At 41.0% G+C, this 21,010-nt stretch overlaps 4 protein-coding genes across 5 annotated transcripts; 2 read left to right on the top strand and 2 right to left on the bottom strand.

Annotated features, from left to right (window-relative positions):
• Positions 1 to 260: 260 nt before the first annotated feature.
• LOC122867531 (putative protein MSS51 homolog, mitochondrial) lies at positions 261 to 12,039 on the top strand. 2 transcript variants are annotated; one of them, XM_044178439.1, is made up of 7 exons: positions 261 to 542; positions 2,685 to 2,862; positions 3,119 to 3,268; positions 5,432 to 5,556; positions 5,879 to 6,442; positions 9,758 to 9,851; positions 10,492 to 12,039. In XM_044178439.1, the coding sequence occupies exons 2-7, from the start codon at positions 2,705 to 2,707 to the stop codon at positions 10,697 to 10,699; spliced, it is 1,299 nt and encodes a 432-aa protein (XP_044034374.1). In that variant the 5' UTR covers positions 261 to 542; positions 2,685 to 2,704; the 3' UTR covers positions 10,700 to 12,039. The 2 variants fall into 2 exon arrangements, with proteins under 2 accessions (XP_044034374.1, XP_044034375.1); XM_044178440.1 differs by lacking the exon at positions 9,758 to 9,851.
• A 137-nt stretch (positions 12,040 to 12,176) lies between these two features.
• On the top strand, positions 12,177 to 15,993 carry LOC122867530 (putative protein MSS51 homolog, mitochondrial). Its single transcript, XM_044178437.1, has 7 exons — positions 12,177 to 12,261; positions 12,417 to 12,599; positions 13,170 to 13,319; positions 13,419 to 13,543; positions 13,710 to 14,273; positions 14,417 to 14,510; positions 15,495 to 15,993. Exons 1-7 carry the CDS (start codon positions 12,254 to 12,256, stop codon positions 15,697 to 15,699), a joined length of 1,329 nt encoding a protein of 442 aa, XP_044034372.1. The 5' UTR covers positions 12,177 to 12,253; the 3' UTR covers positions 15,700 to 15,993.
• Positions 15,994 to 16,122: 129 nt separating this feature from the next.
• LOC122867532 (myeloid-associated differentiation marker-like protein 2) lies at positions 16,123 to 17,807 on the bottom strand. The gene has a single exon (XM_044178441.1). The coding sequence runs from the start codon at positions 17,349 to 17,351 to the stop codon at positions 16,509 to 16,511; it is 843 nt and encodes a 280-aa protein (XP_044034376.1). The 5' UTR covers positions 17,352 to 17,807; the 3' UTR covers positions 16,123 to 16,508.
• A 335-nt stretch (positions 17,808 to 18,142) lies between these two features.
• On the bottom strand, positions 18,143 to 20,029 carry LOC122867627 (myeloid-associated differentiation marker-like protein 2). The gene has a single exon (XM_044178646.1). The coding sequence runs from the start codon at positions 19,894 to 19,896 to the stop codon at positions 19,000 to 19,002; it is 897 nt and encodes a 298-aa protein (XP_044034581.1). The 5' UTR covers positions 19,897 to 20,029; the 3' UTR covers positions 18,143 to 18,999.
• Positions 20,030 to 21,010: the final 981 nt, after the last annotated feature.

Below are 21,010 nucleotides of genomic sequence, written 5' to 3'. Positions count from 1 at the left end.
CATACACTTGTTTACTGCACTATTATTGATTCCAGAGATCCACTTTCACACATGTGTTTGTTATCATTGATTCCTCTTTGCTTTTCATTTCCTGGCCTGTGAAGTGCCTCTTCTCATCTCTGTGCTCCCTCTTCCCAGCAGAGTGTGTTTTTGCAGAATATAGCTCTCTGGTATCTGTGTTTGTGTGTATGTGTCCACTCCCTGTTCGAGTCTCCACCTCTCCTCCCAATACCCCCCCCCTCTTTTTCTAGAAATGTACTTCTGTCCTCTGTTCTTCAGCCCCCATCTTCCTCCAAGGCAAACCCCCTCCCCAAACCATCCAACTCCCTCGCCCACTCAGTAGTTCCCCCCTAACCTCAGGTGCCTAAAGCACTGTGTGCTCTGTGGTGTTAAGTTTTACTGACCACAGCACAGACACCGTGGAGGCTCCACGACGTGGTGACATCCAGCATTAGGAGCTGTCAATCACATTCTTCTGAGAATCTGAGAACCAAGAAAACTCAAAATCATCTAGAAGGCTCTCTGCTCATCTGGAACCAAAGGTATGACTGCTAAAATATCTGTCCATGTCTTAATGTTGTGACATACGTCTTCTTCTTGGTCCGGAGTGCATGGCAAGGCAGGGTGAAAATGTGTTAATGCTGTGGCCAGACAGTCACTGGAAGGACTTTGCATGCTAAAAACTTAACAGTGTCACGTCAGATATGTGAGGAGAGAAAAGCAAGAACCTGCCCTCTCGTGGGAAATCTGTTCATTTCCAACCCCATGCCTCCCTGGTGCTCTGTAGATATGAAGGAACTAATTAGATATAGGCCTTTCAATTTTGTCTGCAGACATGATAAGGCTAAATCATTCCCCAGCAACATTTAGTATGAAATTGAAAAGATACAGAGTTCCTCAAAGAGAGGAAAAAAGTTGTTTTCATGTAAAACTGGAATGAGCAGCATTGTGAGTACAAAGTAGTGTCTTGGTGTGATAAAGTAAAGCATTTATTGTGCAGTTCTCAAGTTTTATTGCTGCAAGCTTCATGGAGTTAAATGGAGTTTGGCGTGTTTTGAAGGCCAAGTTAGAGACAGGTAGATATGTTTAATCGCAATAAACAGGGGGAAAAAATTACAGGCACTTGGTCTAAACCAAATAGAAATGAGGTTAAATGTAGCATACTTGCAGACATACATGACAACTAAGTGGCAGCTGCTAGGGCTTAGAGGTAGAGCGTGTCGTCCTTTAATCGGAAGATCGGCGGTTCGATCCTGGCTTCCCCCAACCCAGCTTCCAGTAAAATCCAAAAAAGGAGGTATATGAGTTATAGAGAGATGATCACATTTCTCTCCCCTCTTATTTTCCGTCATGTCAGACCAACTAAATAAATCATTTGACATGCAAGTAAGTAGGAGGGTGGAGAGGTCAGGGATTGTGGCGACGGAGGACTTACGTTAAAGGCAACGGCATGATGAACTCAAAGAACATGAATCATGAGTGCTTCTGTCATCAGGGCCATCAGGCCAGAGTGTATGTGTGTGAGAGAGTGGATGTATTTCAAAGCGCAAAGGCAATCCCGTTCTTTAGTCTAAAGGGTGTGTCTATTTATGACATACAATTGTATCTATGTTGAGAAAAGATACCTATGTCTGCCTTTAGATGAACACACTTCAATATAACTATGCTGTCTCGGTTTATGTATAGCCTGTTTCCCTATTGCTTGGTGAAAATCTCATATCCTTGAAAAAAATCATACTTGAAAATCCGGAGAAGCTTACTTTGTGTATACCTGTGTATAACTTTGAAAATGTTATCACTGGTTCTGAAATTGCTTTTGTGGGCCCTGGCAGCAGTGACACATTATCAAGGGCAGCATTTCAAGCCCTGTCTGGAATCTTCTAATAGCAGTGAAAATCTTTGTTGTGTCAGTGCAGTGTGTTGCTTGGTTGTCAGTGTGCTGTGCATAGTACAAATACCTCTGTGTGGCTTGGGACTGTATGTCCTTCCACCAGAGTCCACATTTCCAGCCAGCTTTCCAGCTCGGGTCCCTGTCCCTCACATCCCACTGACTCTGCTTTGTATCAGTAAGCACACAGCACACATAGGCAAACTAATGGATTTGATGTTTTAGAATGTCTAAGGGGGCTACATTGATGGGGGGGCGTGTTGTTTCAGGTAACGGTGAGACAATAAAATAGGACCTAGGTCTAATTTGAGTGACACATCCATGTGTTTAAAGGCTTGTCAGACACCGAAACACTGCATAGCATTTTATAATACTCTGTGACAGGATTTTGCAACTCTTGAAAGTTATCACAACAGCAATTATTTTATCTTTCGTTGTGATGATCACGAGTATTTATCAGTATTCAATTGGCCAACACAGCGCTTTACTGGGCGACGTTGAGTTGTGGTCCTACAAAAGTTGAGTCAGGGTCAGGTTCAGGTTCATCCAACATCACTGATGGATGTGGTTGGGATGTCACAGTGTCCTGGAGTACTACCTGTATATCAGTGCAGCAAGGTAAGATGTTAAACCACAGGTCAGCAAAAACAAGATTTTTCTTCTTTTTTCTTTCATTTTTTTTTCTTCTTTAAATGTCTGTCCACCCTTTGAAGTGGGCCGAACATTAAGTAATAGATGTTCAGTACAGTTATAATATATCTTTAAGTGTTTATTGAATGGTTCGTTCCTCTCCTAGTGGAAACTGAAGGCCACAACATGGCGTCCCAGATCCCAGCGCTCCCACAGTCCTACGGTCCAGGGACGGACAGTGTCTTTTCTGTACGGTCTGGCTTTTACGCTCTGGACTCCAATGTTCCTGGGCTCTCTAAGGTGATTCTCAACAAGCTCAACATGAAGGACTACAGAGAATACAGGTAAAAACTACTGATACTAACTTAGAACAGTATTGTAAGCACAGCTGTCTTACTCTTCCAAATTTTCACTTTGATTTTCTTACCATCCAGACTTTGATTAGTTTATAGTATAGCATATATGTTACAAATGATTAATTTTTCATATATACGTACTGTGCTTTCACACAACCTCTGTATGTTACTTCAGTGTCTCAAATTCCACCAAATTCTTGAACATGTTTCGTGCTTGGCAAATTAAGTGTCTCCTTCTGATAAGGGCTGCTCTTGAGGGAGAGGCTAAAGGAATCGGGTTCCGCAACTATAAGGAGTTGTTCCAGAAGATGGAGGAGACCTTCATGTTCTGCACCAGCTGCAACAAACTCCCAGAGCATCTCACCGAGGGACAGACCCTGAAACGCTGTGTGAAGTGAGTGCAAAGCCACAACTGAAGGCTGATGCTTGAGAATGACTGCAGAGATCATTGATGTGCTCACTTTGCAGAAGTAGTGGGCCATGATGCATGATTTGCAATATTCCAGCATTAACACTGATTAACACTGAACATTGATGACAAGCAGAATATTTTAGGCGACTGAAACCTGTACCATTCTCAGGTCAGCTGCATTATCACCCGGTCGGGGACATTGTTGTCCAATCGTTGTCAGGTGTGAAGCATTGTATCAGTGACAGAATGACAGGCCACCAAGGTGGTGACAGCTCTACAGAGGTGGACAATGGCCAATGGCAAATATAGCTAAGTCCCCTGACTGTGATTCATCTCTGCAACTCTGCAGCTTATTAAGAGCAGCTTAATGCGGTTCAGAATTTCACTACATCAAAGAGTCTAGTTCAAGGAGTGTATTGAGAATAAGGAGTGGAGCAGAGTGCGTTGCATATTCACGAGCGCCTCTTTATTTTTGTGCCTCGTTTTTCTTCTGGCTCTCAGCTCCTCTGTCGCTTTCTTTCTGTCTAGCTCTCTCTCTGATTCATACACACTCACACACACTGTCTTGCATGCACATTCCCCTGAAATTCTCAGCTGCCACTGCCTCTCTCAGAAAAGTTACCAGTAGCAGCAGACACAAAACAGAACTGCTGACAAGTAAAACCCTCAAGAACTTTGACATCTGAGAATTACAAGAAAAACTGTGCCTGTTTGTGACTTTCCATCACCGTTCTCATTCTCATTCTGATTCACAGTGATCTATATATTACTCTTAAGGCTGAGGTATCTCTGCAGAAGTGTTTTATACTTTACCTTTTAAGGGCACCTGTGTTTTATCACCTTGTTTTGTCTCACTTTGTCCACTTGTAAGCCTCTTTTGGAGGATTAGTACGCCCAAAGTGTGCTATGACAGAACACGTTGGCTGATTTGATGTAAATGTGGGTGCCTCTCAGGCTGCAAATGATTGCCAGATAAAGTAATATAGTCTCCCGAAGCACCAACTGGCGCTGGCAGTCAGACCTCTAATCCAACACATTACCTCACCACCTTAACTGTGTGACCACACAAAAGCCCACATCCACACAGAGTTTGTATAATCAGTAGCAAATTCCAGCTTCTGCCTTCCGTGGCTGTTTTTGCCAGCTGTCATCTAAAGCAGGACAGAATTCATCTTCAGTGTCACGAGGTTGCCGCTGAAAGAGAAGGTCAAATATAAAGACAGGTTCTATATGACTGTAAGATGCTATTTATGTCCTGGCACAAACAAGACATTCTAGCCGATTGTCTAATAATATATCTTGATATATGTTACAACTGAGGCACCCTAAAGGATTTCCTTATGGTCCACAGCTGATTGATAGCAGTACTTTGGTTTGCATCAAATACCTGAAGATGTAAGTATTTTTAAATCACAATCCATCACAAATGCATACTTCCTTAATATCATTTCACTGATGTTCAGGTTCTAAATGAACAGTTTCTCCAGATTCCATCTATCAGGAGACATTTTCCCCCTAAATTTATCTTAGAACAAAACTGTCTACAGCTTTGGTAGCAGCTCTGCGATGCAGTGCTTCGAGCAAATGCTAACATTATCTTGCTAACATGCTCACAATGACAATGCTAGCATGTTGATGTTTAGCAGGTATAATGTTTACCATATTCAACATCTTAATTTAGTGTATTAACTAACATTTGCTAATTAGCACTAAACACAAACTACAGCTGAGGCTGATGGGAATGTCATTAGTTTTCCAAGTATTTGGTCATGAACGCAAGTATTGGGCAAACAGAAATTTCGACCTGATGATGGCACTAGATGAAAGGTCAGAGGATTGCCAAAGTCATCAGAATGTATCCTCTCGGGACCTTGAATATCGGTAGCAAATGTCATGGCAATCCCTTATAATAGTTGTCAAGATATTTCAGTCAGGACCATGGTGGGCCGACTGACCAACCAACAGACTGAAATTGCCATCTCTAGAGTCATGCCTCTAGCATGGCTAAACATTCAAGTGCAAAACAGTTATAGTTTGGGGATATAAAGTGGTGAGTATACAACTTTGTCAAATAAAGTGCTCCTTTTTGTTTAACTTCCTTGCAACTTTCTTTCTGTTTCATTTCTCTTTTTCTTTCTCTCACAGGTGCTTGAATGTGTACTACTGCACCAAGGACTGTCAGAAAAAGGACTGGCCTCAGCATAAAAAGGTCTGCAAGATGCTGCGTCTGGTGGCCATTGACAGACTAGTGGAGTGGCTGATGTTCACTGGTGAGAAATGAAAAGGCGGTGCAGCTGAATTTAAAATGCTTTAATGGCTGTTTGAGTTCACAAAACCACAAAGAAATCACATTAATGAGATGGCTTATTTTAAAGCTGAGCTGCTGAAAATAAATGGCTGAGAGACAAAAACTGACAGAAAGTCAGTGCAATACTGGTGCGTGTTAGAAATTTTGATTAAAGTTCCTCAGCCTTTGAATCTCTCTGATTGCTTTTCAAACACCATGTAAACTTGCCAGACAAAATCGCACTAATCTATGTCCTCAGTTTAGTGCCATATAAATCCATCATACATATTCTACCACCCTCACAGGAGACCTCCCATTCCCCACTGAGAAGTGGTCCAAGTCAGCTGCTGAGGTGAAGAACTGGGACGACTGGCTTTCCATGCAGGGGGACATCACGCCACGTCTGGACGCCATCTTGTCTGGTGCCAACATGGCAACCCTTTGGAAGAACACCAGCAGGCCAAGGCCGGATGACTCTGACCTGCAACAGTCGTTATGGCGGATTCAGAGCGAGTTCCTTTCTCGAGTTCTCACAGTTGGGATGGCCATGCAACACTTTGGCCTTGACCCGTACGCAAAACCTCTCACTATTCACTTAGCAGGGGCATCCCACAATGAGACAATGGGAGCCAGACTGACTGACTATGATGAGCTGAACCGTATGTTCCCTGCACACCAGGGCATAGAGATAGTCATGGTGGGACCAGAGGTGGTAGACAGCCCCATCATGAGGCCTCCTCTCAGGGCGTTTGGCCCCAAGCAGAAGGTCTTCATCAGCACCCACAAGGGTCTCTACCACCAGTTCTGGGAGGATGTGGTGGAGAAAGAGGAAGCAGCCAAGCCAGATTTGGTGGTTGGATTTCATCCTGGTATGTATATACAACATCACTGCCAAACATGAACAAACAAAAAGTAAAGGAGATTGTACAACCACTAAAATCTTGAGATATGGGTCTGGTTGAAAGGAGACTCAAAATGCTTTTGAATCAACCAGTAAAGAACATAATGATCATTGCGGCTATTAATAGAAACTGCTCAGCTTAAGTGGTCAGCTCTCTTTGAGAACCAGTGACTTGTCTCCCTTTTTGCTCATTTGACAATTACCTCTTTCAGAGAACAGAGCAAGTAGGAGATGTGTAACTCACTAGATCTGGCCTATTCATTAGCGCCAGGCTTTTATTGGGGATTTGGGTGATTAATGGGAGCAGCTGGGAAAGAGTTTGGCTTCTGATTGCTGGACTCAGCATAATGTCAGTAAGCTGCCCTTTTGAAAGGGGAGTCTTAGTTCCCCCCAGTTTCACTCTGACGAACATTGCAAGCCGCAGTCGTGCCCAAAATCATTGATTTAAAACAGTCTCATCCTCTCCCATCCTTGTCACCATTTTCAGTCTGAGGACATACAATTTTCTGACCTAATAAACCTTTTTTCTTGAATTATGGATATAGTTCATACTTTTGGAAGACAATACAAAAGGCAACTGCAACTTTTTCTCCACTTCATGACGAATAGCATGTTAGCCTGAACGTCTTGACATCTACTGTCTATCCCTTCGTCCACACTCACAGACATCTAACTCATTGGCACTATAACCCTACACCTCCTAAGCTCTTGCATTGAATCAGTTCTCTGACCCTTTAACCTGCAAAGCAGCAGTAAAGCCCTGATCCAACTACATCCTTAACCCCTGGCTCAGTTATCACTGCAGGCTCCACCGGAGCTAAATATACAGGAATCAGTCATCCTGCGAGTAAACTGCCTGAGTGCCTGGCTGCGTTTCATACCGCAAAGCTGGCAGAACACTGCATTATGACGCTGTTTAAGTGATTGGAGAGCAGGCAGCATGACGAAAGGAATAAAAATGGACGGTGTGTGTATGTGTGTGAAAGTCCCGAAGAGAAAGAGAAAGTAGTGAAAAATAGACATTGACCTTTGAGAATAAAAGAGGGAGGGTCATGTCAGCTGTCAGCTCTCACAAAGGAGATGGATGTGGGCTAAGTAATGTCATCCATACAAAGATAGACCACTGAAAACGTGTGCCTCGTAAACACAAACACAACATCCAGATAGGTTTTTGTTTTCCATGAAATAAATTGGATTTCACCGTTCTAAAACATATTTTTTCAGACAAGGAAACAAAGCAAGTCTTTTGCCATTAACAGCAACTTTATCCACCATATGGCCCAAATTCACACTGGAGCCAGGCAATTATTGCAGTCATTAACAGTCAGACTGTAACATCTCTTTGTCACCTTATCTCCTGAAGGTCTAAACGGCTAAATGCTTACTCCCTGTTAAATGTTTTATCATGATGAGAAGTGTAACCTCGGGGATGTTGGTATCATGGCATGCATTATTCAAGTTAAAGTCCTCTCTTTCTGCAGTTTGAGTTCCCGGAAGAATGTGGCAGGCGGTGGATAACATAATACCATCTGTGTGCCAGTATCACGGGCCTTACAATTCTCTGCCTCTGTGCCATGCTCTGGTTTCTACACTTAAAACCAGTGTACACACCAATATGTACTAAACAGCTGAAGCTTTAATAAAGTCATAGCTTGCTTTCATATTTCTCACATGCATAGTTTTTCCTAGATGCAGATTAAAATTTAAAATAATGTGAGACTTTATTGATCATTGCAGGGCTTGCTGCTCTCCTGGTTTTGTCACACTCAAGGACACTTAAACTGGAGGGATTTACAATATTTGCTGCCATGGTGGCTTGAACCTCAGTCATCTGTTTGAAGGTCGAACAATTCACCACACTACGCTGTTGCTCAAAAAAACCCCAACATATTACTGATATGAACCAGAGTCAAGGGAAAGTGACATCTGTCAGGATTATGCACTCAACCCAGCATAGATATAGCCAGACTGCTGCACTGGATTGTCTCTGTGTATGTGCGAGAATGTCATACATTTAAATGAGGTCAGCTTGTTTGGAGCAAGATTAACTTTGTCATATTGACTGATAATCAGGTTGACTGCATAACACTGTCAGTGACACGTCCAGAAGGAAAGATATTCTAGCTAACAAGAGAAAGACATGGCTGGAGACTAATCAAGCGTAATCTGTTCGATCTTCATCTCACCTGCCTTTTTCCTCTGTCATTCTGTAAAGACTTGCATGGTGAGAAACCGACAGCTCAGTAAGTGCTTTCTAGTGTCAGTCATTCAGCCGACTTATTCAGGGAGGGATGTATGTTGCAAGAGTGGCTTATTCTAAATGAAAGGCCCTGAAAATGTGCTTTTTTTTTTCAATCAGCTTTTTACTGTGATTGATGGAAGCCTACATGAACACGCTGTTCTCTGCCAAAGTGAGAACACATTAAAGATTTCTGTATTTCTTTTCTTCTTTGGGCTCTCCTCACTGGGTTGAAGTGGGCGGGGATGTCACGTACTTCAGCGCACCAGTCAGGATTTAGTAACATTTAAATTAATCTGATTGCATTCGGGGGCTGTTAGTCACTGTCAGTCAAATCTGATCAAAACCTCACCCACACAGTCCTGATGAAGCAGATTAGCACATTTGTGGTTTTTAATGAAATGTCTGAACTATTGGATGGATTGCCATGAAATTTGTTACAGATATTCATGCCATTCTAAAGATGAATTTAAATGACTTTTCATCTATCGCCATCATCAGGTCAAATTTTCAGTTTGTCCAATACTTTGGTTTGTGACTAAATACCTGCAAAACTAATGACATTCACACCAGCCTCAGCTGTACTTTGTCTTTAATGAAATGATAGCATGCTAACATGTTAAACTAAAATGGTGAACATGGTAAACATTATGCATGTTAGCATGCTGACATTAGCATTTAGCTCAAAGCGACGCTGTGCATAGGTAGAGCCTGTCTGGAGTCTCGTTTTAACTTTGATATTTGCCAATCAGAAAATGTATTACAATGTTACAGAAAAATACTTAAGATTTGAAGCCAAGTTTTTAGAGGTTTTAACAGTGAAATGGGTTAGAGATCCTAAACAAAACTGATGCTGGTTATTTTATTGTTATATTAACATGCTGGTTGTACAACTTCCTGAATGGAGAACTGGGTCTGTTTGGTGTTCTCACATCACATTCAGGTTGACATTCGATTTTGTTGATCAAAAAGACTTATTTTTCTCTGCTCCTGTCTATTTGTAGGGCTTATTATGTATCTCTTACACATGTGTTTTTAACACAGGGTTCCACGCTAACCAGGGTCTGATAGAAGGTTGGCTGCCCACCCTTCTGCTACTCAGAGATTATAACATCCCTTCCTTCTTCACTATGTACAGGTTGGTCACATTACTGAAACCTACAACTGTTTCACATTTTATAGTGGGGATAATAACATCCCTTGCCTTTTGAGCAAAAGTAAATATTATTATATAAGTTATTTTTACCAGAGGGACTCATTAACTCACAATGTATACAGTCTGCTATCCAAAACTATATAACTATTAAACCCTTCCCTCCTCTATGGCATAATTGTTGTTCACCCACTTATCATGTTTGGTCTCCCTGCTCCTCACCTACCTGACCTCATCACCACAGTCCTCAGTCTCAACGCAGTTATTGTTGCCCATGACCCACATCACACCACTCCTTCCACACTTCACACTCCTTCCCTCTGGTGGCAAAAAACAGTTTCCTGTTTGTACGAAGGCCAAGTTGAAGAAAAGATTGATTTCTTCTGCTGCAGGCGCTTTCAGCAAACTCCCCCTGTAGACTGTAACTTGATGATATCGCAAAGTTATTGATGTAGTTCTCTTTCTCTTCTGTTCCTCTATAATTTCTCTCAAACGGTTTTCTTGTTGGTGGATGTTAAAATAAGTCTTTGAACAGGAGTTTAATCTCTCCTCAGTCTCTCACGAGGACAATAAAACTAAATGTACTTAATTAATTGATTCCATAGCTATCTCTTTGTCTCCACAGTGAGATGGAGCTCAAGTGCTCACTCCAGATCCTGTTGGAGTTGGAGATGCACATCAGGGACAGTGGACCCAATCCATTCACCTCACAGAAACCGGAGCAGGTCCAGTCCTGCCCCAACAAAACTCCAGTCTACTGCAACTCTCATTACATCTGTTTCCAGGGACTGCTGCCTCAAGAAGACTTAGAGAAGCCCAGGCCAGACAGTTAAGAGGTCATCATAAAGAAAAGCCTGTTTGAGGTGCCACAAGTCCTCCACTTTAAAGATATGGTTTTCAAAATAGGAATTTGGGACTTCCTGAGGTCCTTGGAGGGCTTCTTGCAGCCTTTTAGAGATGGACTTTGCTATGCTGTGCTGCCACTTGGCAGATTTGGATGCTGAAGACTGCTGCAGTAGCAAAAGCTCATTATATAGGGTGATGGCACCTGAGGGCACCAGGGGGGCACAAAGGTTTGTACTCTGCTGTGTGCCCCTGGTTGCTGGATGTAAAGGGTCATGGGTGTACATATATAATGACACCAAAATGAGTTCAGTCATCATTTGACGGTTCCCTGTCATTTGTTCTACGGCTAGACCTATTCCCAAATCTCACAATAGCTGCATGAAATCAGATCATATGCATACTAATGCAACACGTGATCTAAAATTACACCTAAATGAATTATCTTTTTCATTTTTGCTTTTCTCATTTGAAGCTGTTACAGGACTTTAAATGGTGAGTCTGCGTTCTGGAGTATGTACCTACCCTAACCTGCCTATACTCATAGCTAAGTACAACTTGTGCTTCAGTCACCTGATCACAATGGACTTGTCTTATTTAATAGACAATATAGTAGCTCTTATGTGCTGAGTGGAGACTCTCCATAGGCAATCATGCCTTTCCCTATCTCCTAACATTAAAAAGGCCAAAAAGCCAAACAGCATTTGTTTGACAGCTGTTTTCAGTTTTATTCAGGGTCGATAAAAGTAACACTATACAGTACAATGCAATCCAAAAAACAGCATGAGCCACAGGCTTAAAAATTACTATGAGAGATGCCATTGCCTGTTTGCCTAAACATTATATGCCTCACCTATTGCAGGCCTATTGTAAGGGATTGCATTATATTACAAAGCATGGACAAATCACAGGATTTTGCCTCTGTAGCAGCTTTAAAAATGCCACTCAATAACTACAAAACTACTCTTAGACCCACTTTCTGCAAACATTTCAAATTATGGTTTGTGTGCCCTCTTTCCTTGTTGATACATCCATGTATTCCAGCTTCCAGTCAAAAAGAGGAATGGCTTACTTAGCAGTAATAACTTGTAACTCTCATATAATAACTTGATTCAGTCTTATCACAGTGATCTCCCCATGTGCAGTGAATCAGTTTTAAATGAATAACAAAAACATTTTCACGTTTCCATCAAATCTTACTAACCTAAATGGGGTGTCTGTGTATGACGATCCTGCTTCAGAACCAGCTATCTGTAACAATGAAAAAAGTGAGTTGCTCTGCTACTTGTTGGATTAATGTCTGGAAATAAATAATAATGCTCAATCATGACACTGATACCAATGTGTTAAACATACAATTACGTCTCTGTCTGCATGTGTTTCTTGTTTTGCTTCCTAAGAAGAGGAAATGTGATATTTCAACAGCTTTTACTGTATGACACCGCCTTCTAGTGGTTGAAAGTGGTAAAAGCACACAGAAAGTAGCTATACCGTTGTAATAAAAAATAGTGGGGCTCAGGGCTTTTTTAGTGGTCATATGGGCTATGTCCTGGTGAGTTAGCATTATTATTATTATTATATTTTAATTAAAAGTAACTGCGTTGAATCTGATCCCACGGTAATGAATGGGTTTATGGTGTTTTCTTACCAGGAAAACTTTGTACAGATATGAATGTAGTTTTTGTGATATGGCCCGTATATTTGTAGCTCATGTGAAGTCAGGAATGGTCTGGAGTTGACAGAGCTTTCTAGAAGGGACAGCACAGGTGCTATATCTGGCACCAGTAGCCCCCAGCAGGCCGCTCAGATGACGAACCACAGGAGCAGCAGCAGAAGAAACAGTGAACAGCGCGTGAGTGAGACTCATTTACAAATGACGGAAACTGAGAGGTAAGTAGGTTTTGAGCGAATCATTTCCAGTTCTTTTACTTCGAACTTTACTTTCGGAGAACATGTCTAAATTTAAATTTCCACCTTACTACGCCATAAAAAGCATAGGTGTCTGAAGAAGCCACGCGCGCAGGGGCAGAACCGCCTGGTGCTCGTTAATAATGACAGCTCGACATTTGAATGGCATTTTGAGATGCTAGCATGCCACCACAGGCTGTTTCATACTTATTCTCCCTGCTCCCTGTTCCATTAGCTTTCTGTCCGAGTTGTCACCATTAAGCTTCTGCAACATATGTAAACTCATTATGAATCTGCCCATGCAGTCCCCCAACTCCCCTCCTCATACTGTAGCAAATGGTCCAGTGTAAGAATAGAAAAGTGCAGGCCTCAGTAGTCAGTTGGAGAGCAGCTATATTTAACGTTAAAACATGTTTTCTACAATTGTTGTATTAGCTTGTGTGGTTTATAACATAACTATTATCCAAATTACAAATGAGTTTCTGGTCAATAATTCTATTGTATTCTGTCTTTTCTAAGAATGTAAAGTTCCTCTTTTATTTGTCTCTCCAGAGCTGGTCCGGAGACCAAGGGTAAACCCATGGCCTTCCGATCTCAAAAAGAGATGTTTGAGAAGATGGAGGAATCTTTTAAAATCTGTGCATGTTGTGAGAAGCGGCCAAATCAACTCTCAAACCCACAGAGCCTGAAGCGTTGTGCCAGGTAAAAACCCAGCAGCCCTGTGCGCCAAGATATTTCTCCTCCTCCAAGTTAGTCATTTTACAGTCACAGATCTCTCACTTTTCTACTATCTTTGCGCAGATGTCTAAACGTTTACTACTGCCGTAAAGATTGTCAGAAAGACGACTGGCCCAAACACAAGAAGTTCTGCTCACAGCTGCGTCTAGTTGCCATTGACAGAGTTGTGGAATGGCTTTTGTTCAAAGGTAAAACGTATATGAAAAACAGTCCATACACACAGTAAAGACAGTGTGAAAAACCAGGTGAATTGAATCCCATGAAAGGAATGGAGGAATGTGCAAGATAGTTACCAAAACTCATTAACTGCCTCTACTTCTATTGAACTAATTAAAATGTGTTTCCCATCATCAGAAGACCTCCCATTCCCTACAGAAAAATGGTCAAAGCCCCAGTCAGAGGTTAAAGGATGGGATGACTGGCTTGCGATGCAGGGAGATCTCACAGCTCGCCTCGATCCCATCTTAAATGGAGCAAACATGAAAGACTTGTGGGCAAACGCTGGCAGGACACAGCCTGACGATGAGGACCTGAAGCAGTCACTGTGGAGGGTTTGTAGTGAGTTCTTCTCCAGGCCGCTGACCGTAGCCTGGGGGATGAGGCTGTTTGGCCTTAACCCTTATTCCAAACCTCTCACCATTCACCTGGTAGGAGCAGGCCATAGTGAGACTCTGGCAGCCAGACTCACTGACTATGATGAGCTGAACAACATGTTCCCTGGACACCAGGGTATCGAGATAGTGATGGTGGGACCAGAGGTGGTGAACGGCCCCATCGTGAGGCCTCCTCTCAGGGCCTTTGGCCCCAAGCAGAGGGTCTACATCAGCGCCTACAAGGGCCTCTACCACCAGTTCTGGGAAGATGTAGTGGAGAAAGAGGAAGCAGCCAAGCCAGACCTGGTGGTTGGCTTTAATCCTGGTGAGAACATGTTTACACAAAAACATAATACCAAACTCACTTTTACATTCTAAAATCTGAATTTTTATGTTGTGTGCCAGTAAACAGCTATCTAAACTAGCTACTGAGCTGAACTCTTATTGATTTGTTCTTTTTGTGTCAAGGATTTGATGCTAGTCAGGGCCTAGACCAGGGCTGGCTTCCAACACTTCTGCTCCTCAGGGATTATGAGATTCCTTCCATTTTCACTGCTCTCAGGTGAGTGTTACAGAATAGCAGCCACACAGATAGTGGAGTACCTTACAGCACAAATGCAGTGGTTGAAAGTAACTAAGTACATTTACTCAAGTACTACGCTTCAGTACAATTTTGAGGTACTTTTACTGAATATTTCTATTTTATGGATACTTCTACTTCACTACATTTCAGATGAAAACATTGTAGTTTTTACTTTACTACATTTATTTCACAACTTTGGTTACTAGTGACTTTTCAGATTAAGATTTTACATAAACACCATATGATCAGTTTATAAAATATCAAGCACTGTAATAGATTAAACTACCCAAAAGTATATAAAGTAGTTAAAATGAGCTCTACCTCTACCATGTGTCCTGCCTATATTTTAATTCATGAATAATATTGATTGATTGATAATATAACATTGACAGGAGCCATTCTGCATAATGAGTACTTGAAGTACATTTTGGAGTATCTCGATAGTATAGTATTGATACTTTTACTTAAGTAAATTAACTAACTTCCACTACTGCAGAATTATGATAGATAAAAATAAAAATATGTCCAAGTAATTTCTTGCAGTTGAAAAACAGTAAACAAGTTACAGATTACACCACAGTAATCAGGTTATAAAGACTTTGGGAAAAGGAGCTGTACTTTAGGAGTTCACAGAAATGATTATGAGAAATTATCAGACACTGTAATTGATTAAAATTTCAAACTGTCTTTCCCTTCCACTCCTTATCAGATTACCATTCAGCCCTCCAGTTGATTTAACCCTAAATAGTATACAAATTGTCACATTGATGTTGCATACTATTTGCTTTGTTGTACTGTATGTTACACAAGTGCGTGAAAGTATGCAATACACCAAATACACCAATGTCTGATGAATGTGCTACTACTACAGTCAACCAAGCCCGCTCTTTATCCTCTCACTGCTCTCTTATCGTGACGTGTAATGTGTAATGGCCGCTAATGCTTCTTGTCCTCTATCCACAGTGAGACAGAGATGACCTACTCCCTGCAGATCCTGTTGGAGTTGGAGATGGACATGAAGGGAAGTGGAGCCAACCCCTTTGCGTCGCTGAAACCAGAAGTGGTGGGCTCGTGTCTCAACAAGCATCCTGTCTACTGCAACTCCCACTACTTCTGTTTCCAGGGTCTACTGGAGACTGTGGAGTTTGAGGAACCAGAGGAGACCTGAGGGAGCTGAGTGCTGCAGTGCACACACACTGCAAACTGTTGCCTTTCACAACAGGAACTTTTTGGACTATGAAGCATTGTTTTTATGTGCCTGCTTTTTCTTATTATGGAAAAAATTCACATGTATTATTAATATGTTAGTACCATTTTACTTTGGTAGCAGCTATGAGTGTTTGAGTGTGACATTTGCATTCACTATCTCACTTTCATGGTTGGAGTTGTGAGATTTGAATATACTGGCTGAACTATTGTTATGTTTGCATAGAGGCAATAAAACTTTGTAGAAATAGTCAAAGATATTAAGTCTACAATACATTTTTTCAAATGATTAAATACAGGAGAGACTGCATTGGCCACTCTGGTTTAACACAGCTCTTTATTTTATACATGACATGATTTCAAATCCATTTTCACACATTATATACCTCTAGTCATTTTAATTTGACAAGAAATACCTAAAAATAAAAAAGGCATGTTTTCATCATGAAGGTACATTTAATAACTTAATTTTGAAATGTAGTAACCTTTGAGAATTAAGTATGCAAAACGATATGACATAAAAACAATTATATTTATATCATATTGTCACCTGCTGACTTTAACACTTGTATACTGCAATGCAGGATTTTATGTAGATAAAACTGACTAATAGTTCACATGATTTTGGGCAACATACGGTACATATAAACAGCTACTGTCCATTAAATATTTTCCTCATTAAATAAATTAACCTCAAACAAATGAAACCATGCAACACAAGCAAATCAGTGTTTTCATCTTAATCTGTAAGTACATGTCACGTCTACTTTTCTAGCGAGATTTGAAGGATAAAACCAGGTCCACAATGTAAAAGACAAGATTGACAGTGGCTCCAATGTTAACAGTATTCATGTCTACAAAGGAACACTTGTCACAGATGTAAGGATTGTAGTTTTTGCGTTTGTAACCAAAGATGGACCAATGAATGACAGCGAGCAGGTACAGCAGCACTGCTACAATGTTGAACACAAGCTCCATCAAACTCAGCCTGAATGAGAGTAGACACTGCAGCAGCTTGAGCAGATGGAGAACTATGATGACCACAGTGATCAGGAGGCAAATAGCAAACACAATGATGCTGCATATCATCCCAAAAGGGCGAAAGGACCATTCACCACTTACAAAGTGGTCAGTGGCAGCAGTGAGAATAATACAAGCCATAAAGGCCTCTATTGTGCGGAGACCTCCTCTCAGGCTGGACAGGTAGCCGCTTGGAAACATCTTCTTTTGCATTACAGCGTCAATCAGGAAAACAACTGTGGCAGCCAGGGAGAAGATGAAGCACAAGATGTTGACGATGCAGGAGAGGCAGACAAAAACGGCTGCAAAGATGACCGTGGCTGAGGTGATCATCACAGCACACAGGGTGGTCAGCCCGCATGTCAGGTCAGCCCAGTTGGGGAGGAAGGCAGCCAGGAGGATGTGCCACATTTTGGCCTCCACCACGCTCAGGACCAGGGGCACAGTAATGCAGAAAACCCACACAAACTCACACCAGACACCCCATGGACTCACCATCCTGCCTCTGAAGATGACAATGATGAGAGATAAAGCACTGAAGATTATTTCCAAAAGGCGCAAAATGCCCTGACAGCCCTTGAATGGGCCACACATGATGCTCAAATTAGAGACCTTGAAGTAAACAAAATAGGAAGCAAAAGTCTCTACATTTATACCAGCGCTCTGCGAGATTAGCTGCACTTGTTGCTATTTAATCATTAACTGTGAACTCTTCATTCCTTCTACTACTGCTGTTTAATGCTCATATTGAGATGGAGCCACGTCTAATACAACAGGCAGGCATCATTTACACCCTTCCTTTTATTCAAATTTCCTGATTCATGAGTTGCTCTTCAAACTGTCAGTATGTTTCCAATGAATGTCTGAAGTGGAATGCACTCTTGACTCTTTCTAATATACACTATGTTGTGTTACTGCCCCTAATACATGCTGTTTTATTTTTTAAATTCCGTTTATGTATAGAGTTGTGCTGCAATTCATGTCTATATTTATTTTTTGTTCTTTTCAGTCATTTATTCAGCAGGCAAAGAAATTCGGAATCCAACATCAGCGAATAACATTTACTCCCTGCATTAAAATCAGTATGACCAAAGTGAATATGCCCCATCTTTTTCTTCTTATGTTTCATCTCTATTGCCTTTGTCCTCTAAGGATCATATACTTAAAATGAAATGAATGGAAATGAAATTTATTTTTTTACCTTAACCAGATCAAAATTAATTTTTTGAGATTTGACCTTAAAAATTAAATTGCAAGCTGACAATTGAATATCAAACAATTCTTTATGACATGCTCCAACGTATACAGACACATACTCTTTCAGACACATATTTTTCTGTAATTTTAAGCCTTTTCATCTAGTATTGAAAAAAATAGGTCACAAATTTGTCTTTGTCAGAGCGTCACTTTATTCCCATTGCACACCAATCACTTTTCGGTATTCTGGCCTTCATCTGTCTGTGGCTGACAGATCCCAGAAAACACAGGTGTGTTCATTCATGTGTAAGCTCATTTTCAAACAGACATAATGCAACACATCTTACATAAATTCGTTGGCAGTGGCATACACAGTTCATATTTTATATCACAGCAGGAAATATGAAAATGGGCAGTGAAAAAATATGCATAGAGCTGAATTGTAATTTCAGGGTTAATTATACATCATACATTAAATTTACATTAAAACGTTAATAAACTGGACATTACAATACTCAACAGACAAAAAAAAAATGCCAAAATGATATGCAGAATACATATAAGAATGCTTTTATTTTCTCAGTATCACTATGACTGTGATTTGGCCATTTTAGTGTTCTGTGTTCGGTCTGATCTTGAGCCTATTTGACAACATAGTGTAGGTTGTGATCAGAAAATGGATGTTTAAAGCCCCAATCCATGATTGGTTTCCAGCTACACTGTTGTTTTTGTTCCAAGTGAGAGTGTGTACAATCTACTACATGGGCCCAAATGTGGAAAATGTGAACATGTGACTTCAGGGCAGAAATGGCACTGTTAACTGACTTGAGACCAGGCTTTAAAAGCATTATTTTACTAGAAACCTCTAATTAGCTAAAAAACTGAACTCACATATACACATTTTATTTTAATGCTATGTAAAGACATGTTGAGCGTTGAGCTTACAGTTTTTGAATCTGTGTGACCTGAAGTACAAGTAGTTGCTTAAAGGTGCAGTTAAAGTTTGGAGGTTTTAAAAAAGATGATAGGAAAGTCACCACTACATTTATGTGCGTTTAAAGCCACAGATACCAAACAGAGTAAAAATGAGGTCCAGTGTGAAAAGAATGAGATTCACATAGGTCATAAATGCAACCATAAACTGTATGGCCCAGATACAGAAGCTGGGTGGACAGTCACTGGGTCGAGGGTTGTTTCTGAACATAAAAATTGGCCACATAATAGCAGCAAATATATACAGCACAACAGAGATCACCAGAAATATAAACACAAACCTGTCCAGGTTAAAGGGCAAACACGTCTTCAGTTTCTTGAGGATGTTGGTGGCTATGATTACAGGGAGGATGGGGAAAGGAATGGCATATGCTATAATGCACAAGATCAGAGCTGGCTTGTCTCTGTAACCAGTCAGTGATATAAAAATGATGCAGCTCACGAAGGCCTCCATAACCTTCAAGAATCCAGGCAGAGCAGCCAGGTAGCTCCCCTTCTTCTTGTCCAGGATTTTGTCCTTCACCACTTCAAGTGTGTAGACCATGCCACACAAGAAAGCAAATATACTCACTATCCAGCCGTACAGGCATTTCAGGCAGGCATAGAAGTTGGCATAGGTAATAGCGACAGAGATGGTCATGAGCATAGAGGACATGGCCATCCCTGTGGTGAAGTCAGACCAGTCCATGCAAAACATATTGAGTATGATATCGAGCTTAAACATCTCAATAATGGTGATGATGAGGGTCATGATGGGGCAGAAGGCCCAGGTGAACATAGCGTAGTTCCAGTAGGTATGGCTGCTCCCTCCTCTGAAGACAGCCAGGACAAAGGTGACCAGAGACAAGATGATCTGACTCATGTGCAGCCCGCCACGGCCGGACAACAGAGTAGAAGGAGTAAACACAGCCTTGGACACTGTGTCTTTAACATCATCAATTATTCCCATCTCTTTAAATGAGCTGAAGAGCAGTTGAAATATGTTTGTTATGTATGTCCTCCCAGATAGCTGCTGGAAACTGGTCGCGGTGTGTTTGATATGTGTTTTCCGTTGCTTTACTGCCTTCCAGCTCCACTTTCCATATAGTCCATTACTGCCTTTCTGGTTTGCATAATATTCATGAAATAGACTGTGTGTAGTGATACATGTCTGCTGCAGCAGATATGAAATAACTGAAATGCTTTACTTCTGAGAGCATGACTGTGTAAAGCCATTACTTTAACAGGGACACCATTACAGAAAGGCAATCATGACTTATCCACTTTTGATCATCTATAGACATAAAAGCCAACACAAGATTCACCACGCCCAATACAGGGTGTAGAGTGGTTTTCTGCATGAAACCAGATAAGCAGTCAAACAAAGAGGAAGATTTTCAATAGTTGTCGGATCCCTCTCCGCTGTCCAATCAACACTCCACTTATCCTGGTCTACACTCATCAGCAGTTCTCCTAGATGTGATGTGTATAACCAAAAGAAGGAATCATCTACGATGTACATTACTATAATACTACATTTTGTTTAGTATTAGTTTCTTGTTGCCCAAACCTTAAAATGAGAAACAAACTATCTTGAGGCACATTAAGAGTTACTCACCTATGCTGTTTTTATTGTTGCTACTTTGGTGAACAATCATAATACATAAAAGCAGTGTGCAACCTTATTTTTAGCTCCACTGGCTGTGTATCTAGGGAATCAGAGTGCATTCATTCGTGCTGCAGACATATATATATATATATATATATATATATATATATATATATATATAAAACTTCGTCCTTCACCTTCCGCGGGTGGTCTCGTCCTGCGAGCTTCGGTCCTCTACCAGAGGCCTGGGAGCTTGAGGGTTCTGCGCAGTATCTTTGCTGTTCCCAGTGCTGCACTTTTCTGGACCGAGATGATGATGATATATATATATATATATATATATATATATATATATATATATATATTTGATAATGTAAGCACTAACATTTATACTCAAATGTAATCTTAGTAATCTAAATTGGTGTAGAACATATTTGGGGCATTACAAATCCTGAACTACCTGAGAGACGAGTTC

The sequence above is a fragment of the Siniperca chuatsi genome, linkage group LG20, assembly GCF_020085105.1.
Source record: "Siniperca chuatsi isolate FFG_IHB_CAS linkage group LG20, ASM2008510v1, whole genome shotgun sequence".
In the NCBI taxonomy this organism is placed as follows: domain Eukaryota; kingdom Metazoa; phylum Chordata; class Actinopteri; order Centrarchiformes; family Sinipercidae; genus Siniperca; species Siniperca chuatsi.
The sequence above is the reverse complement of the archived record's forward strand: the minus strand, read 5'-3'. Positions and strand labels throughout refer to the sequence as shown.